The following is a 17,871-nucleotide window of genomic DNA, read 5'->3' as shown; positions in this document are numbered from 1 at the left end:
CTGCTTCTGATCTCATAGCTGCGCCTTCGTGCTGCCTGTGGTACCAACAGACACACACCTGCTCACCGACAACCGGCGTCTCCGGATTGCCGTGCAGAGAGTCTCGGTTACCGCTCCTCCACTGTCTCGCAGGTAGGTAAACACCAGCTACGCAGTTCTCATATCTAGCAACTCTCATCAGCTGCAAAAGGCCGCGAAAGCCAATTGGCTGCGTTCGGGCAAAGGCACCTATGCATATTACCAGGACATTGAGATTTTGATGGTTCTAATGGTTCAAATGTCTCTAAGCACTACGGGACTTAACATCTGAGGTCATCAGTCCCCTAGACTTAGAACTACTTAAACCTAACTAACCTAAGGTCATCACACACATCCATGCCCGAGGCAGGATTCGAACCTGCGACCGTAGCACTGAGATTTTTATGCTACACCATTTGCCAACTCTTGTAGCAGAACGTCTGAAGTCGGTTGCGTGTGCTGTCGTGCCCCGCAATCGCTGTGTTCCTGGCTACAACGGAAATTACTTGGCAGGGCTCAAGGTTACCGTGTTCATTTTCCCAACTGGCAAATGAGGCGTGGACGCGCTGGGTGCGCAGAGTAAATTTCATCCCAACAAAATGGTCCACAGCAAGTATAATTAATTTCGATCTTTCTCAGGCTTTAAACTTGCTAGTAACGGAACAACAGTAAAACCAATATACACTACTGGCCATTAAAATTCCTGCACCACGAAAGTGACGTGCTGCAGACGTGAAATTTAACCGACAGGAAGATGCTGTGATATGCAAATGGTTAGCTTTTCAGAGCATTCACACAAGGTTGGCGCCGGTGGCGACACCTACAACGTACTGACATGAGGAAATTTTCCAACCGATTTCTCATACACAAACAGTAGTTGACCGGCGTTGCCTGGTGAAACGTTGTTGTGATGCCTCGCGTAAGGAGGAGAAATGCGTACCATCACGTTTTCACGTTTCCGACTTTGATAAAGGTCCGATTGTAGCCTATCGCGATTGCGGTTTATCTTATCGCTACATTGCTGCTCGCGTTGGTCGAGATCTAATGACTGTTAGCATAATATGGAATCGGTGGGTTCAAAAGGGGTAATACGGAACGCCGTGCTGGGTCCCAACGGCCTCCTATCACTAGCAGTCGAGATGACAGGCATCTTATCCGCATGGCTGTAACGGATCGTGCAGCCACGTCTCGATCCCTGAGTCAACAGATGGAGACGTTTGCAAGACAACAAGCATCTGCACGAACAGTTCGACAACGTTTGCAGCAGCATGAACTATCAGCTCGGAGACCATGGCTGCGGTTATCCTTGACGCTGCATCACAGACAGGAGCGCCTGCGATGGCGTACTCAACGACGAACTTGGGTGCACAAATGACAAAACGTCACGTTGGAAGCGTGTATTCATCATCGCCATACTGGCATATCACCCGGCGTGATGGTATGGGGTGCCATTACTTACACGTCTGGGTCACCTCTTGTTCGCATTGACGGCACTTTGAACAGTGGACGTTACATTTCAGATGTGTTACGACCCGTGGCTCTACCCTTCATTCGATCGCTGCGAAACCCTACATTTCAGTAGGATAATGCACGACCGCATGTTGCAGGTCCTGTACGAGCCTTTCTGGATACAGAAAATGTTCGACTGCTGCCCTGGCCAGCACATTCTCCAGATCTCTCACGAACTGAAAACGTCTGGTCAATGGTGGCCGAGCAACTGGCTCGTCACAATCCGCCAGTCACTACTCTTGATGAACTGTGGTATCGTGTTGAAGCTGCATGGACAGTTCTACCTGTACACGTGATCCAGGCTCTGTTTGACTCAATGCTCAAGCGTATCAAGGCCGTTATTACGGCCAGAGGTGGTTTTTCTGAGTACTGATTTCTCAGGATCTATGCACCCAAATTGCGTGTAAATGTAATCACATGTCAGTTCTGGTATAATGTATTTATCCAATGAATATCCGTTTATCATCTGTATTTGTTCTTGGTGCAGCAATTTTAATGGCCAGTACTGTATGTTGCGTGATATCGAGAATAATAGCATAAACTGTGACCAAGTCCAATATGAGTTCTTCTTTAGAAAACGAATTCAGAATTACTTTAGTACTGAATGTTGGACAATAGCAAGTGGGGCGATCAACAGACGTTCATTTAGCAAGTCCAAACTCGCACATAAGTGCGTTCTGGAAGAGCTACGCTATGTACACAGCTCGGTTTATTTATGGAATCACATTTATTAGACGATATATGGAAAGTTTACGAAAATGCATTTTCAAACAATGCTACCGAATTTTCGACATGCAGCATGCTTTTTTGTCACTCAGTTTAGGTGAGTGTATAGCGCCTCTCTCGCGTCAAAAGGTGATCGGTAGTCCGGTTGGTTTCATTAAAAACTGGATGATTTACTCAATAGAAAGTGCTTCACAAACTGAGCAAGTCAATAAAGCATTGGCCCACTTGTGGCTTCTATCCAAGCTGTTGTTCGGCTTGGCATCGATTGACAGAGTAGTTCGATGTACTCCTGAGGAATATTGTGCGAAGTTCTGTCCAATTGGCGCGTTAGATCGTCAAAATCCAGAGCTGGTTGGAGGATCCTGCCCATAATGCTCCGAACGTTTTCAGTTTGGGAGAGATCCCGCGACCTGACTGGCCAAGGCAGAGCTCGGCAAGCACGAAGACAAACTGTAGGAACGCTTCATGTGGGCGGGTATTATCTTACTGAAATGTAAGCCCAGGACATCTTGCCATGACGGGCAACAAATCGGGGAGTACACTATTGTCGACCTACCGCTGTATGCGGATGACAACCAAAGGAGTCCTCTATGAAATAAAATGGCACACTAGACCATCATTCTTGGTTGTGGGTCCTGTTATGGGCGACAGTCGGTTGGTATCCCACCACTGTCCGAGACATCTCCAAATACGTCTTTGCTGGTCATCTGGTCGCAAAATTCGAAGCGGAAACCGTCACTGATCACAATTCTGCTCCAGCCAGTGAAATTCCGGACCGAAGACGTGTCCGGAGACACCCCGGACAGCGTTGGGATATCAACGTGACTGTCGCTCCCCGTAAGGTCCGACAACAATGAGTGATGCTATGGGGTGCCATTCATTTTAGTATCAGGAACCCTTTGATTGTCATCCGTGGCAACCTTATAGAACAGCGACACGTCGACGATATTCTACGCCCAGAGTTGTTGCCCTTCAAGGCGAGCCAACCTGGACTTGTATTTCAGCAAGACAATGCCCACTCGCACACAGTGGGAGATTCTACTGTTTGTCTTAGTGCTTAGAAAACGCTACCTTGGTAAGCAAAGTCGCCGGATCTCCCGAAATTGAGAGCATTTGGAGCATTAGGGGCAGGGCTGTCCAATCAGCTCGGGAATGTGACGATCTAACGCACCAATTGTACAGTATTTGGCACGATATCCTTCAAGACGACTTCAAGACAGTCAGTGCCAAGACAAATACCTGGTAGACAAAGCGCTACTGACTTGCTCACTTTCGCTTGGTAAAACCCAATTTTTCTGAAACTGTAATCATTGTTTGTCTGTATATGTACATTACATCTACGGATTTCCGCCCCATTCGGATAAGTCCTTCGTGGTGCCTCTTCGTGTGTACAAACATACACAACAATAAGTAATCCAGTCCCTAAGAGCGTTCTTAAACCGTTTATTGAAGACGAACACCACGATTCAGTCACACATTAAGGTAAAGAGCCATGGGTGGAAATACTTTGTAAGCACACGGACAGGGGAAACTCAACAAAGACTACCTGTTTAAAATTGACAAAACAATGAGGCTGATCTCTAGCGCTGCAAAACCCAATATTCGTGTCTTAAACACGGTCAGCTTTGGTATGCGTGGTCTACGGCGAATATCTTGATATAAACTAAGGGTAAGGGTGCAATGGTTGCTTCCAAGGTGGCGGAAACGAACGTATGAATCCCAAAATGGCGGTTATTAACGAGCGACAGCTGTTTACTACCAAGTACTGCAACGAAATGATACCGAGTTTCTGTAGTTGCGTAGCCTCGGATCCTCGCACACTGTATGGTATAGCAGAAGGTCCCTACCGCCAACATGAGTGGGGTTGGGGATGCCGTCGACACACGGGACATGCTTTCGAACGTCAATTTTGAGCATGCTGAGTTCAACATGGTGCTGAGCGCCCAGAAACAATTCATCTCGTGCAGTGCCTCAACGTGGTATATCTGATCGCAGTGCTCCCCAGCGGCAGTTGTCGGCTGCATTTGGCCCGCAGATCACACAGTTTATGAAATGGGCGGGCGTGAAATTGCTACGTTAGCTCTATGAAAACGCACATTTCCTCCCTTGTCCATATGCTAATTGTGTTGTTCCGTCCGTAGTATACATAAATAAAAACTTCAATAGCCTTGGACATGTATGGCAAAAAGGAGAGTACCATTTCCAGCGAAACAGCGCAAATACAAATTTACAATAGTTCTCCACATAAGATAAAATTACTTCATCATTCTCAGTTCTTTAGTAAAATCCAAAGGTTATTTTTACCTGAAAGCAGAATCTTTACAACAAGTGAAATAAAAAACAAGTGCAAAATATCTTACTGCGAGTACTGCAAGTCCTCTTGTGGATTAAGCTAATCGAACGAACTTACCCCTCAGAAAAAGCTTACTTATATTTACATAACATCGAATATGTACTTTTATTAAACTAACAAGAAAGTATCAGAACCTATTAGAAAACGAGAAGGTTAGTAAAAAAAAAATTAAATCTAGTCAGGCGCGACCAGCAGCATATCTCGCCACACCTTACAAGTCTGCGACTCTACTCATTGCGCTATACCGACCATGAATGTTATACGACCATACAGTGTATTTCATCGCCTCCTGAAAGCTGCAATGTATATGTTATTAACTGCCATTTACTTATAACATACTGTACCAGGAACATTCCATTTCTTATGGACCCTCGGTATGCCGTTTGTCTTGAAACGCCATACTTTCATAATACGCAATTTACAATAATTCCTTAACCACCAATACGACGTTTCCCGTCATTGTATTACGGAAGATCGTACAAGTAACGACATTTGCTGATCGTTACAAACGGGGACAATTATTGAACTGTATGAAAAGGAACGTAAATTAATTAAAAACTACGGCGTGCACACACTTTAATCAATATCTGAACGCCACTACAGATATTCCGATTTAGGTTATGACATGTTTGATATGCCTTCCATCATTGGCGATGATGTGCCGCAGACGAATAGCGAAATTCTGCAAGACCCGCTGAAGTGTCTGAACATCGATGCTGTCCATGACCTCCTGAATGTCTGTTTTCAGCTCAGCAATGCTTTTTTGAGTTATTGCTGCACACACTGTTTTTTATATAGCCCCACAAAAAGGAGTCGCGTTTGTTCAGGTCCGGAGAATATGGTGGAAATCGAGGCGCATGCCAGTGGCCTTTGGGTACCCCAGAGCCAGAATGCGTTCCCCAAAGTGCTGCTCCAGGACATCAAACAACCTCTTGCTTCGATGGGGTCGCGCTCCGTCTTGCATGAACCTCATCTAGTCGAAATCAGTGTCACATTGGAGAATGGCGAGGAAACCGTCTTTCAAAATCTTCACATACCGTTCGGTAGTCACCGTGACGTCAAGGTATAACGCACCAATTATTCCGTGACTGGACATTGCACACCACTTCTCTATGGCGAAATGCAGATTCTTAGTCCCTAAAAAGCTCTAATTTTGCTTATTGACGAACTCATCCAAATGAAAGTTGGCTTCGTCGCTAAGCCAAACCGTGCATTCGCATACTAATTCCCATCATGCACCGCGGGCAACGGTTTAGTTTGAACATCCTAACGCAAACCGTTCAGAAGTTATGACGGTTTTGTTCCACATAGGTCATAATTGTTACCCTGTACATACATACAGGGTTCAACTAGAAGCCAGTATGGCATCTCGTGTCTCTGAACTGAGGACTTATTGCGTACATGTGACGTAGTTTGCGTTCTTCCATCTCACTGATCAGCGTTCAAAAGCACGTTCAGAACATTTGTCATGCTGTATATTGCTCTGCACGTTCGTAAAGACTTCGCAACGTGCTGTTTGCACGCTAAGATGTCATAAACTCGGCACGCTCAACGTTCGAATGCACGGTCCGTGTGCCGACGGCTTCAGGCTCTCAGCCGAGGGGTCGTTCCGCCCGCCCACTCACAGGTTATCTGATAACGGCAGAGCTCTTGAATGAATTTCATCAGGCTCAGTTGTTGACAATAGCCTTCTTAAGGGGGGTAGGACGTCAAACGGGCCGACTTGGAGCAGCAGAGGAACCACAGTACATTTTAGTTTGCACTGTCTATACTTTTACAAATAAATTCATAAAACTTTGTCAGCATGACCAGAAAGGATTCAGGATTCACACTCATAGCAGAGGAAGTTCAAAAACATAACAAAACAAATTTTTTTACATGTGAAATTTCATCATTTTTTTCACTTACTGTAGGCTGCATTTGTTGCTGTAGGTACACTTTTCTTCATAAGTAAGAGAGATTCTTCGATGAATTTGGCACAGCTTACAAACCATACTTACAGCTGTATGAAACTCTAGAATTTCCCAAATATGCTAAAAACTGTGGTAAAAATTGAGATAATTAACTATAAAATTCGAGTTTTCTCTAAACACGAAATTTAAAACGTAACAGCCCATTCATTTTTCCATAGATTAACTAAATTCTAGAGTTTCATACACCTGTAAGTATGGTTTGCAATCTGTGCAAAATTCATCGAAGAATCTCTCTTACTTATGAAGAAAAGTGTACCTATAGCAACAAATGCAGTCAACAGTAAGTGAAAAAAAATCATGAAATTTCACATTTCAAAAATATTGTTTTTTGTGGTTTTCAACTTCCACTGCTATGAATGCGAATCCTGAATCCTTCCTGGTCATTCTGACAAAGTTTTATGAATTTATTTGTAAAAGTATAGACAGTGCAAGTTAAAATGTCCTGTGGTGCCTCTCCTTCTCGAAGTCGGCCCGTTTGACGTCCTACCCCCCTTAATAACAGTCCTGAAGACTCAGCTGAATCCACCTGTCCTTTCTTATGGTCAAAACGGAAAAATTCAACCGAAATCTCTCTCGCCACTATCACAGATGCCTGACGTAACACTGACACTACCGTTCTGTAGTGACATAACCATTTTGTCTAGTCAATTTTGAAGCATAGCTTCATTACGTCATGCTTTCCCCATGATGTCTGATGGCTTTCTTGCAGTCTTCAGAAGTGATTTTCTTAACAGATTCGTTGGTGAGTGCTTCGACTGCAGATAATCACCATCTTCTTTTTTTTTTTTTGGCCGTTATCTTGTACCTACATGTCAGCGGTGTAGGGTCGCTGGAAGCTCTTCCTGTCTCGTTGAAGGGTGAGTACCTAGAGGAGAACTAACACCATAGGACTGAACCACCATCAAGTTACACTTACGTAATTTGGTTTACTTCATGTGATGATTACAGCTTTATGACCACATAATATCATTTGACAGAAGAGAAACAATGCTATATTTAAGTTGTCGCAAATAAAATAGTTACAGAAAAATTTATATCTGGAACAAACTAGTTAACCTATTTTCTTCAGCAACAACTATAGGTCATGCTTAATTATTTGTTTTTTGGTCAGCAGGATATAAACATCCACGTAGTAAACTTTATGCTAAAGCATATTGCATACTACTCCGTCAACATACACTCCTGGAAATGGAAAAAAGAACACATTGACACCGGTGTGTCAGACCCACCATACTTGCTCCGGACACTGCGAGAGGGCTGTACAAGCAATGATCACACGCACGGCACAGCGGACACACCAGGAACCGCGGTGTTGGCCGTCGAATGGCGCTAGCTGCGCAGCATTTGTGCACCGCCGCCGTCAGTGTCAGCCAGTTTGCCGTGGCATACGGAGCTCCATCGCAGTCTTTAACACTGGTAGCATGCCGCGACAGCGTGGACGTGAACCGTATGTGCAGTTGACGGACTTTGAGCGAGGGCGTATAGTGGGCATGCGGGAGGCCGGGTGGACGTACCGCCGAATTGCTCAACACGTGGGGCGTGAGGTCTCCACAGTACATCGATGTTGTCGCCAGTGGTCGGCGGAAGGTGCACGTGCCCGTCGACCTGGGACCGGACCGCAGCGACGCACGGATGCACGCCAAGACCGTAGGATCCTACGCAGTGCCGTAGGGGACCGCACCGCCACTTCCCAGCAAATTAGGGACACTGTTGCTTCTGGGGTATCGGCGAGGACCATTCGCAACCGTCTCCATGAAGCTGGGCTACGGTCCCGCACACCGTTAGGCCGTCTTCCGCTCACGCCCCAGCATCGTGCAGCCCGCCTCCAGTGGTGTCGCGACAGGCGTGAATGGAGGGACGAATGGAGACGTGTCGTCTTCAGCGATGAGAGTCGCTTCTGCCTTGGTGCCAATGATGGTCGTATGCGTGTTTGGCGCCGTGCAGGTGAGCGCCACAATCAGGACTGCATATGACCGAGGCACACAGGGCCAACATCCGGCATCATGGTGTGGGGAGCGATCTCCTACACTGGCCGTACACCACTGGTGATCGTCGAGGGGACACTGAATAGTGCACGGTACATCCAAACCGTCATCGAACCCATCGTTCTACCATTCCTAGACCGGCAAGGGAACTGGCTGTTCCAACAGGACAATGCACGTCCGCATGTATCCCGTGCCACCCAACGTGCTCTAGAAGGTGTAAGTCAACTACTCTGGCCAGCAAGATCTCCGGATCTGTCCCCCATTGAGCATGTTTGGGACTGGATGAAGCGTCGTCTCACGCGGTCTGCACGTCCAGCACGAACGCTGGTCCAACTGAGGCGCCAGGTGGAAATGGCATGGCAAGCCGTTCCACAGGACTACATCCAGCATCTCTACGATCGTCTCCATGGGAGAAAGGTGGTTATACACTGTACTAGTGCCGACATTGTGCATGCTCTGTTGCCTGTGTCTATGTGCCTGTGGTTCTGTCAGTGTGATCATATGATGTATCTGACCCCAGGAATGTGTCAATAAAGTTTCCCCTTCCTGGGACAATGAATTCACAGTGTTCTTATTTCAATTTCCACGAGTGTATTACTGAAGAATTTTAGGAAGAAAATGGAAGATGCTTTGAAAAATAAAATTTGTAACAGTTCCTGCTGTACCGAGGCTTAACGTCTACAATATCAGCAAGCAACTTCACGACAGCGATTCCCATATGCCTAACACACAGGGGACAATTTTCCAGGAGACAAGCTCCGACCGTTTCAGCAGGAGGTGACCTAAGCATCGCTAAACGCTGCTGGCTACAATGACCTATTCTCTTTCACAAGACATGTGATCGCAAATAGGCCCAGCTATTTCCTAGCCTTGAATGGTAGCTACTAGCGGCAGCCCTCGGGCCAGACCAGACAATTTCGCTCCGAGTGAGTTTCCTGGGCCAGGCGTCGATTCTGCAAGGATTCTGTCACTCAGGATCCTCGCTCGAGGTTGGCCTCCACGTCACTGCCATTCACGTCTGATTTCGCAACCTTGGCAGCTGCCATCTCGGTCTTAGAGTGTTCGTCATCTCCACGCCGAGGAAGATGGGGACTCTGCTGTTGTGACAGGCTTATGGGCTTGTAATTTCATTCCTGTTTGACTTCCAAACCGCTATACACTTGACTTAGACAGTTTTGCTCCTTAAGTGACTTAAACTTTGTTCATTCAGTTTGTAGTTTAGCACTCAGCGTCCTACTTGACTTTCACTTTAAGTGTGTGTTTAAGAAACTTAGGCTCAGTGACAAACTAACCGGCCTTCAGCAGCCAGAAGTATTATTGCTCTATTTCAAGAAGTGACTTATTTTATGTTTTGTTTCAATGCACGTCAGAGTAGGCGTGCTATTAATCTCTGATAAATAAACTTGTACAGTCATTGCAACCTGGACAGACACATCAGTTTCAACTTGTAACTACAAATGACATAAAAACTAAAAGTTCCTTTTGATTCCCGTTGACAAGTAAAGCTCATGCTTACTTAATTACTTTCTTCATGAAAAGGTGTATGTAGAAAAAAATCTTTTACGTGTGACTCAGCAAAACTTGTTTCCCAGTTTGTTTGTATAATGGGCAGTAGGGTAAGAATACAGTTTCATGAAAATTGGGATAACAGTGTTATTACACCTTTTTCGAATTTTTTGTAATAAAAATATTCTAATGTACTAAACAGTTGCTGTGACATTTTTATAATTATTCGTAAAATTGTTTCTTGAGAAACGTAAAACTGCATCTACATGTAGGGTAGTTAAGAACTATAAATCTGCGTTGCCAAGTAGTGCCGTTATGTAAAAGCATTAGGTACAAAGTACCAACACAATTTCACTTTCCAGTGCGCGGACATGGCATACGACTTGCAGAGTGCTATATTATTGGTCGCCAGTATACTCTGACGTCGCGGAAGGAAAGATGCATCCGCTGTCCCGGAAGGCCCTGGTTGGATCTTCATAGCGGAAAATGAAGCAGTGCAATAGCAAAGTACTGCATCTGCTAAGTGCCGCCGGCGGCGGTGGTCTCGCGGTTAAGGCGCTCAGTCCGGAACCGCGCGACTGCTACGGTCGCAGGTTCGAATCCTGCCTCGGGCATGGATGTGTGTGATGTCCTTAGGTTAGTTAGGTTTAAGTAGTTCTAAGTTCTAGGGGACTGATGACCACAGAAGTTAAGTCCCATAGTGCTCAGAGCCATTTTTTTTTGCTAAGTGCCATGTGGCAGCGACGGAAATGAGGGTATATTTTATCAGGAATGTTTCAGCTTGATCAAACAGAGGCCACACTGATACGTCCTGTGGCTTGAACGGCGTAGTCTAGGAGTGTGTCAGAAAGGGAATAAGACGCTGCTGTGATTGACGATAGTAATTGCTTCCTTGCTCTAGGGCCACGGGTAACTTACAGAAAAACTGCACAAGTAACGTATTGGAAAGCAATGTACCGATAAACCTCCACAGCTCACGTATTATTTGATTTGTTACTAGTTTTCACTCACCAGAAGTGAGCATCTACAGGTATTCGTTGCCCTTATGGTAACACGTTAGAGGTTTACAACTCCACCTCGCACCATCGGCAACAAAACGTGTGATATGGTGTAGTGTGGTGGATAGACGTGTCGCCATCAGGGAATCAGTATCTGAAAAAGCTCATGTGTGTTGAGCGAAACTAGCAATTAATCTATTAATACGTGAGCTATGGTGGTTTCTCTGTAGGTTACTTGAGTCAAAACATACAGGCTGAGAGTCTGCGGTCAATGCATAGAAGTCTCCACTGACTTTTCATCGTCATCTACGGGAGACATTCTCAGAGATACATCGGCAACTGCATCCAAAACTCAGGGGAAAGTTGTAACTGGAGGGAACATTAGCAGTTAAAGCCCACATTTTATTAAGTGTACATTAACTCCTGCATCCTCTGCATGCAATATCTGTGTTTAGTAAAAATAGTAAATAAGCTAAACTCCGCCTGAACAGATCACGAAGGCCCAAATATACCAACCGGCCGCCGTGTCATCATCAGCCCACTGGCGTCGCTCGATGCTGTTGTGGAGGGGAATGTGATCAGGACACCGCTCTCCAATCCGTATATCAGTCTACTTCTTAATGAAATAACTCCTCAGTTGGGCCTCACAAGGGCTTCCAACAGCGCGCGGCACACCGGATGGTCCTCCATCCAAGTGCTAGCCCAGCCCGACAGCGCTTAACTTTGATGATCTGATGGGAACTGGTGTTACCACTGCGGCAAGGCCGTTGGCCCAAAAGTAGTAAATAGGTGACAGAAAATAATTTATGGTAAATAGCATAAAATGATGTGATTCTTGAGTTTCTCCCGGCGTATTTGATAATCAAAATATCCACGGGTGTGCTGCCGGTCTATAGTGTCCAACGGGCACAATATTTCGGGGATCATACATGTCGCCATCATCAGGTGAACTGACGGACTGAGCTCCTGTGAACGTGTATGACCGCACGAGGATTCTGGTACAGACGTCGAGATACTGGGACAGCGTTGTTAGAGAGGCCATCGAAATTCGCACCAATGACGACCTCATAAACCGTGACTGTGGCTATAATCTTAGCAAGGCTTGGGAACCAGCGATTGGGTTAATCAAGAGTAAATCGAGCAAACGTATAGTTGTGACGACCACGGCGGACAGAGCCATCACTCCGACGTCATCTCAGACGCCGTCGCAATCTGTTCCACCGCGCGACCGTGGCGCGGGGCGCGGACGGCGGAGGGAGCGCGCCGCGGGCGGAGGGTATTTAAATCGGCCGCCGCCGCGACCGAACCCAGTTCCCTCTGAGCAGCCATAGCGTACGGATCTCCGTGCCGGCACGTTCACAGGAGCTCAGTCCGTCAGTTCACCTGATGATGGCGACATGTATGATCGCCGAAATATTGTGCCCATTGGACACTATAGACTGGCAGCACACCCGTGGATATTTTGAGCATAAAATGATTTTAGGGGAAAAACATTGGCGTCGCTTCCCTGCCCCCGAAATGCGTTGTGATGAAGGGCAGCGCACCTCGAAGGAATGCCTATACTGGCACTGGGCATCACGGAATGAGTGGCTAACATGTTTGGACTTGGTTCGTTCCTGCAACAGCACTGTTAAATCAGCATTATGCGTTAAAGTGTGTCTGCTCAGCATAATGGCAGCTACGCGTAAAGTCAGCTGAGATACCTTTTCTTAATTCACATTCCGATCTTCTAATGTGATGACTGGTGTGTATGACAATATATGTGTTTTAATATTTCGATGACTTGTCGGACAGTTAATGATGTTTTTCACCTTTTCACCCGATAGTGGCTATAAAGTCGAAATCGTATTAGTGTGAAATAAATGAATAACATACAATATACATTCAAATGATGGCAATTTAATTAAAAAAAATTCACCAACTCTTTCGCTGTCCTGTTGCTTTAAACAATAATATGAAACACTTCTTTCTGCTGAAAAGTGGCGTGTCTCTTTTCATTTAGTGTGAGAATTACATTCGACTAAGAGGATGATGGTGAGGTGGAATATTCCAACAGTAACTTAGAAAAGCAAACTGTCCTGCAGTGACGGTATTTACTGACCTCTAACTAACTTCATGATTTCACTATATTTTACATGGTGTGGGTGTTCTTTCTGTTTGCTTTGTGAGAGTGCTTAGGGACAGCGTACACACAGGCAAGTCAGGGTCCGACATAAAGAAGAAGTGAACCCCGGCAGCCAGCAAGGACTCTGGAATTCGCAGAGAACAAGGCAGGTAGTGTGGGGTATTGTCAGAGTGAAAGTTGCAGTGTCAGGAGATTCCCCACGGGACCGGTAGCTGTTATTCGTTTACGTCACGCCTCCAGCCTAACAGCCGTGCAGTGCGGAGCGAAACAACTTTTATCAATGGGAGCCAGCGCTGTGCCTTGTTCAGAATTGTGCCTTCAAAAGATAACAATCTCATGCTTTACAAGAGAAACAAAGGATGTTGTAATATAAGGACCTAGACTTGAGCAGAGTTTTTACTATCTTAGGACCAGACAGCCAGTCGCGACGGCAACACACTGCGCGTCTCATGCTGATACAGTGAGCACTATTAGCAGCATCGGCACCTTAGAACAATCGTTGGTTAGAATGAAGTCAGATAATTTCAGTTCTGCCCCACATCATACACTGCATTAGTAAATGAATGTACACTCCTGGAAATGGAAAAAAGAACACATTGACACCGGTTTGTCAGACCCACCATACTTGCTCTGGACACTGCGAGAGGGCTGTACAAGCAATGATCACACGCACGGCACAGCGGACACGCCAGGAACCGCGGTGTTGGCCGTCGAATGGCGCTAGCTGCGCAGCATTTGTGCACCGCCGCCGTCAGTGTCAGCCAGTTTGCCGTGGCATACGGAGCTCCATCGCAGTCTTTAACACTGGTAGCATGCCGCGACAGCGTGGACGTGAACCGTATGTGCAGTTGACGGACTTTGAGCGAGAGCGTATAGTGGGCATGCGGGAGGCCGGGTGGACGTACCGCCGAATTGCTCAACACGTGGGGCGTGAGGTCTCCACAGTACATCGATGTTGTCGCCAGTGGTCGGCGGAAGGTGCACGTGCCCGTCGACCTGGGACCGGACCGCAGCGACGCACGGATGCACGCCAAGACCGTAGGATCCTACGCAGTGCCGTAGGGGACCGCACCGCCACTTCCCAGCAAATTAGGGACACTGTTGCTCCTGGGGTATCGGCGAGGACCATTCGCAACCGTCTCCATGAAGCTGGGCTACGGTCCCGCACACCGTTAGGCCGTCTTCCGCTCACGCCCCAACATCGTGCAGCCCGCCTCCAGTGGTGTCGCGACAGGCGTGAATGGAGGGACGAATGGAGACGTGTCGTCTTCAGCGATGAGAGTCGCTTCTGCCTTGGTGCCAATGATGGTCGTATGCGTGTTTGGCGCCGTGCAGGTGAGCGCCACAATCAGGACTGCATACGACCGAGGCACACAGGGCCAACACCCGGCATCATGGTGTGGGGAGCGATCTCCTACACTGGCCGTACACCACTGGTGATCGTCGAGGGGACACTGAATAGTGCACGGTACATCCAAACCGTCATCGAACCCATCGTTCTACCATTCCTAGACCGGCAAGGGAACTTGCTGTTCCAACAGGACAATGCACGTCCGCATGTATCCCGTGCCACCCAACGTGCTCTAGAAGGTGTAAGTCAACTACCCTGGCCAGCAAGATCTCCGGATCTGTCCCCTATTGAGCATGTTTGGGACTGGATGAAGCGTCGTCTCACGCGGTCTGCACGTCCAGCACGAACGCTGGTCCAACTGAGGCGCCAGGTGGAAATGGCATGGCAAGCCGTTCCACAGGACTACATCCAGCATCTCTACGATCGTCTCCATGGGAGAATAGCAGCCTGCATTGCTGCGAAAAGTGGATTTACACTGTACTAGTGCCGACATTGTGCATGCTCTGTTGCCTGTGTCTATGTGCCTGTGGTTCTGTCAGTGTGATCATGTGATGTATCTGACCCCAGGAATGTGTCAATAAAGTTTCCCCTTCCTGGGACAATGAATTCACGGTGTTCTTATTTCAATTTCCAGGAGTGTATTTTTCAGTCTAGTAGTCAGCAAATAGTCACACTGTACATTTAGTTAGCAACTCGTGTGGCATTTCAGAACGGCAATTACATTTACAGGGCGCATTCTCAAACCCTTCAAAGAACTCGGGGTACCAGCAGTTTAACTTGGTGTAAATCAAATAATGCAATTTTTTAATTGGGCAGTCAGGCAATTTGTCAGGCAGTTTATCACGCAGTTGTGAATAAATAAATGTGTTCATTTAAAACTCGTTTCTGTTGACACCTTCAATTAATCGCGTTTTCAGTATTACGCAATTCTCCACTTTAGGATCCACAGCTAGAGCCTTAACATTTAATTGTTTTAGGTAAAACATTTACACACCGTAATTAAGCTTTGGTTTTAAAGGTGTGCCTGTCTCCCAATTAATTTTCTTAGTCAGATTAGCAATTTCAAACACATATAGCGTTTTGAACTGTCGCCCTGACAATGTTTCTCCAAAAATTGATGTGTATGTTCAATTTTTCCTCTGTCAAACACTAAAGCAAAAATTCCCATACATTCCTCTTTCTCTCTTTGTTCCTCAATCAGTGACATCACTTACGTTTCCCCTATCTTCATTAATCATGTTTCATCGCATTCTACTTTCTCCCCTCCCTCCTCCTCAGCGCTCCTCTCACGTGCATTACCACTAGCCTCCGTAATTTAAACGTACCTTTCTGTAACTTTTTTTTATTGTTAAGAATGAAACTCCTCCAGCTGTACATAAGATTTCATACATTTATTTGGCTCCTAGTGTCGACGTTGCGTCAACGCCAGCTTCAGGCCCGTACGCTTTGACGATATCAATTATGTGTGGCTGAGTACTAGAAGTCCGCGGTGAGACCAATATGTTCTCCACATGGATCAACGCCATCTTCAGGCCCGTACACTTTGATGATATCAGTTGTACGTGGCTGAGCACTAAAAGTCCGCGGTGAGACCAATACGTGCTCCATATGGATCCATGTGGAGCACGTATTGGTCTCAACGCGGACTTCTAGTACCCAGCCACACACAATCGAACCATCAAAGTGTACGGGCCTGAAGATGGTGTTGACGCAACGTCGAAACTAGGAGCCAAATAAATATGAAATCTTAAGTACAGCTGGAGGAGTTTCATTTTTAATAACAATTACACCAGCTGATGTCCCACCATCATCCAATTTAAATATGGATGTACGAAGATTCCTGTAATTTGCCCCTATTGTTTTTGACATGAATGAATGTAAACTGTGTTTCTTGTTCTTTCTGCACTATAGTAATTACTAAACGGTCTATAATCTTGTATATTAAAACATGTTTATCATAACAAAAGTAATGTGGAATATGGTTAGATGCAGAAGATTGCCTGATGGCCATAATCTTGCCAGGTGAAATAAATAATGTGACCAGTGTCACAGATATGTTCAGTCACCTCCAGCATTAAACGGCCAAAACTTAATGGGATGGTTCAGTGCTGCTATTCCTCAAATCTCGATAAAATTATCCAATCCTACTTCAAAATTGATGGGAAGCTACACACAAACAGGAAAGAAACTAGCAGTGTATTGTTCCGATACGGGAAAGGTGGAGAGGAGACGTGGCACTCACCCTTTCCGCAGGTCTTCTTGCGCAGGTCGCAGGAGCTGCTGTAGATGAAGCCATCAGAGCCGCAGACGGGCTCTGCCCCCGCCGCGGAGCACACCCGCGGGCACTGCGGGCCGCCAGCTGCCGCGCCTGCAACACAACAAAAACAGATTCATGAAGATACGTCCACTGCAGCGAAACGTCGGCGCTCAGCCTCCAGCAACGCCAGCCAGCTGCATCCATCCGAGCTACGTTCCACGTCTGACCGTGCTACAAGAAACAGCGTTGAAAGAGATCAGGCTCACTGTTCTACATGACTGCTATAGCGTGTCCCAGAACTCTAAAGATTTGAGGGAGTGATACGTGTGTGCATGTGCACGCAGCAAATGATTGTACGCTGACCGTGTTTCAAGACAGCCAACTGCCTGCCCCATCGAAGTTGTTGGCGCTACCTCGAAAAGCAATACGTTATCGTCTGTAAGGTGTCTGCACTGGAGTTGAAGATTGTTTCCAATAACGGTTGAACGGCGAAGAAGGAGGGTTTATCTTTACAGAAATTTGCAGATTCAGACGCCAGTCACAGTTCATATCTTTGCAACTGAATAGTCCACTCGCTTCAGGGTCATTTGGCCCCTCTGCTCGCACACAGTAGCGTTTGTCGACATCGTGACTGTCGGTCCTCTAGTACACGTCACACTACTCCCAGTGTGCGCCTCACAGGCATGTTGACTGCTAATTACTAGTGGAGACCTCACTTTCTAACGCCATCTTTTCGAATTTCACTGTGGCAGGCAACGATTCTGTCTCTGTACCTAGAAGGGCTATTTCTCCTGCGTTTCTGCTTATGGTGATAAGTTCCATCCGATTAACGTAAGGACTCTCACAAAAACTTATCTTAATATACATTCGGTTTTCCGCTCAGTACGTCCGCTGCTATATACTCAGTCTGATCACAAGTATCCGGACATTAATGTGGAGTGTGTCCACCCATCGCGCTTATGACGGCTTGTACTCTGCTGGAGACAATTTCAGTGCGGCGGCTGAATGTGTGGGAAGGAACGGCAAACAATTCTTCCTCAAGAGCTGAAACCAGAAACAGTAGTAATATG

At 46.4% G+C, this 17,871-nt stretch overlaps 1 protein-coding gene across 1 annotated transcript in view; it reads right to left on the bottom strand.

Annotated features, from left to right (window-relative positions):
- Nucleotides 1-17,871, bottom strand: part of LOC126092240 (serine protease inhibitor dipetalogastin) — a 284,082-nt gene that overhangs the window by 73,256 nt on the left and 192,955 nt on the right. Inside the window, exon 2 of the mRNA XM_049907745.1 lies at nt 16,787-16,912. Coding sequence (XP_049763702.1) covers nt 16,787-16,912 — 126 coding nt within the window. The remainder of the gene's footprint in view (nt 1-16,786; nt 16,913-17,871) is intronic.

This window comes from Schistocerca cancellata, chromosome 7 (assembly GCF_023864275.1).
Source record: "Schistocerca cancellata isolate TAMUIC-IGC-003103 chromosome 7, iqSchCanc2.1, whole genome shotgun sequence".
NCBI lineage: Eukaryota > Metazoa > Arthropoda > Insecta > Orthoptera > Acrididae > Schistocerca > Schistocerca cancellata.
This window is presented reverse-complemented; position numbering and strand designations above follow the sequence as displayed.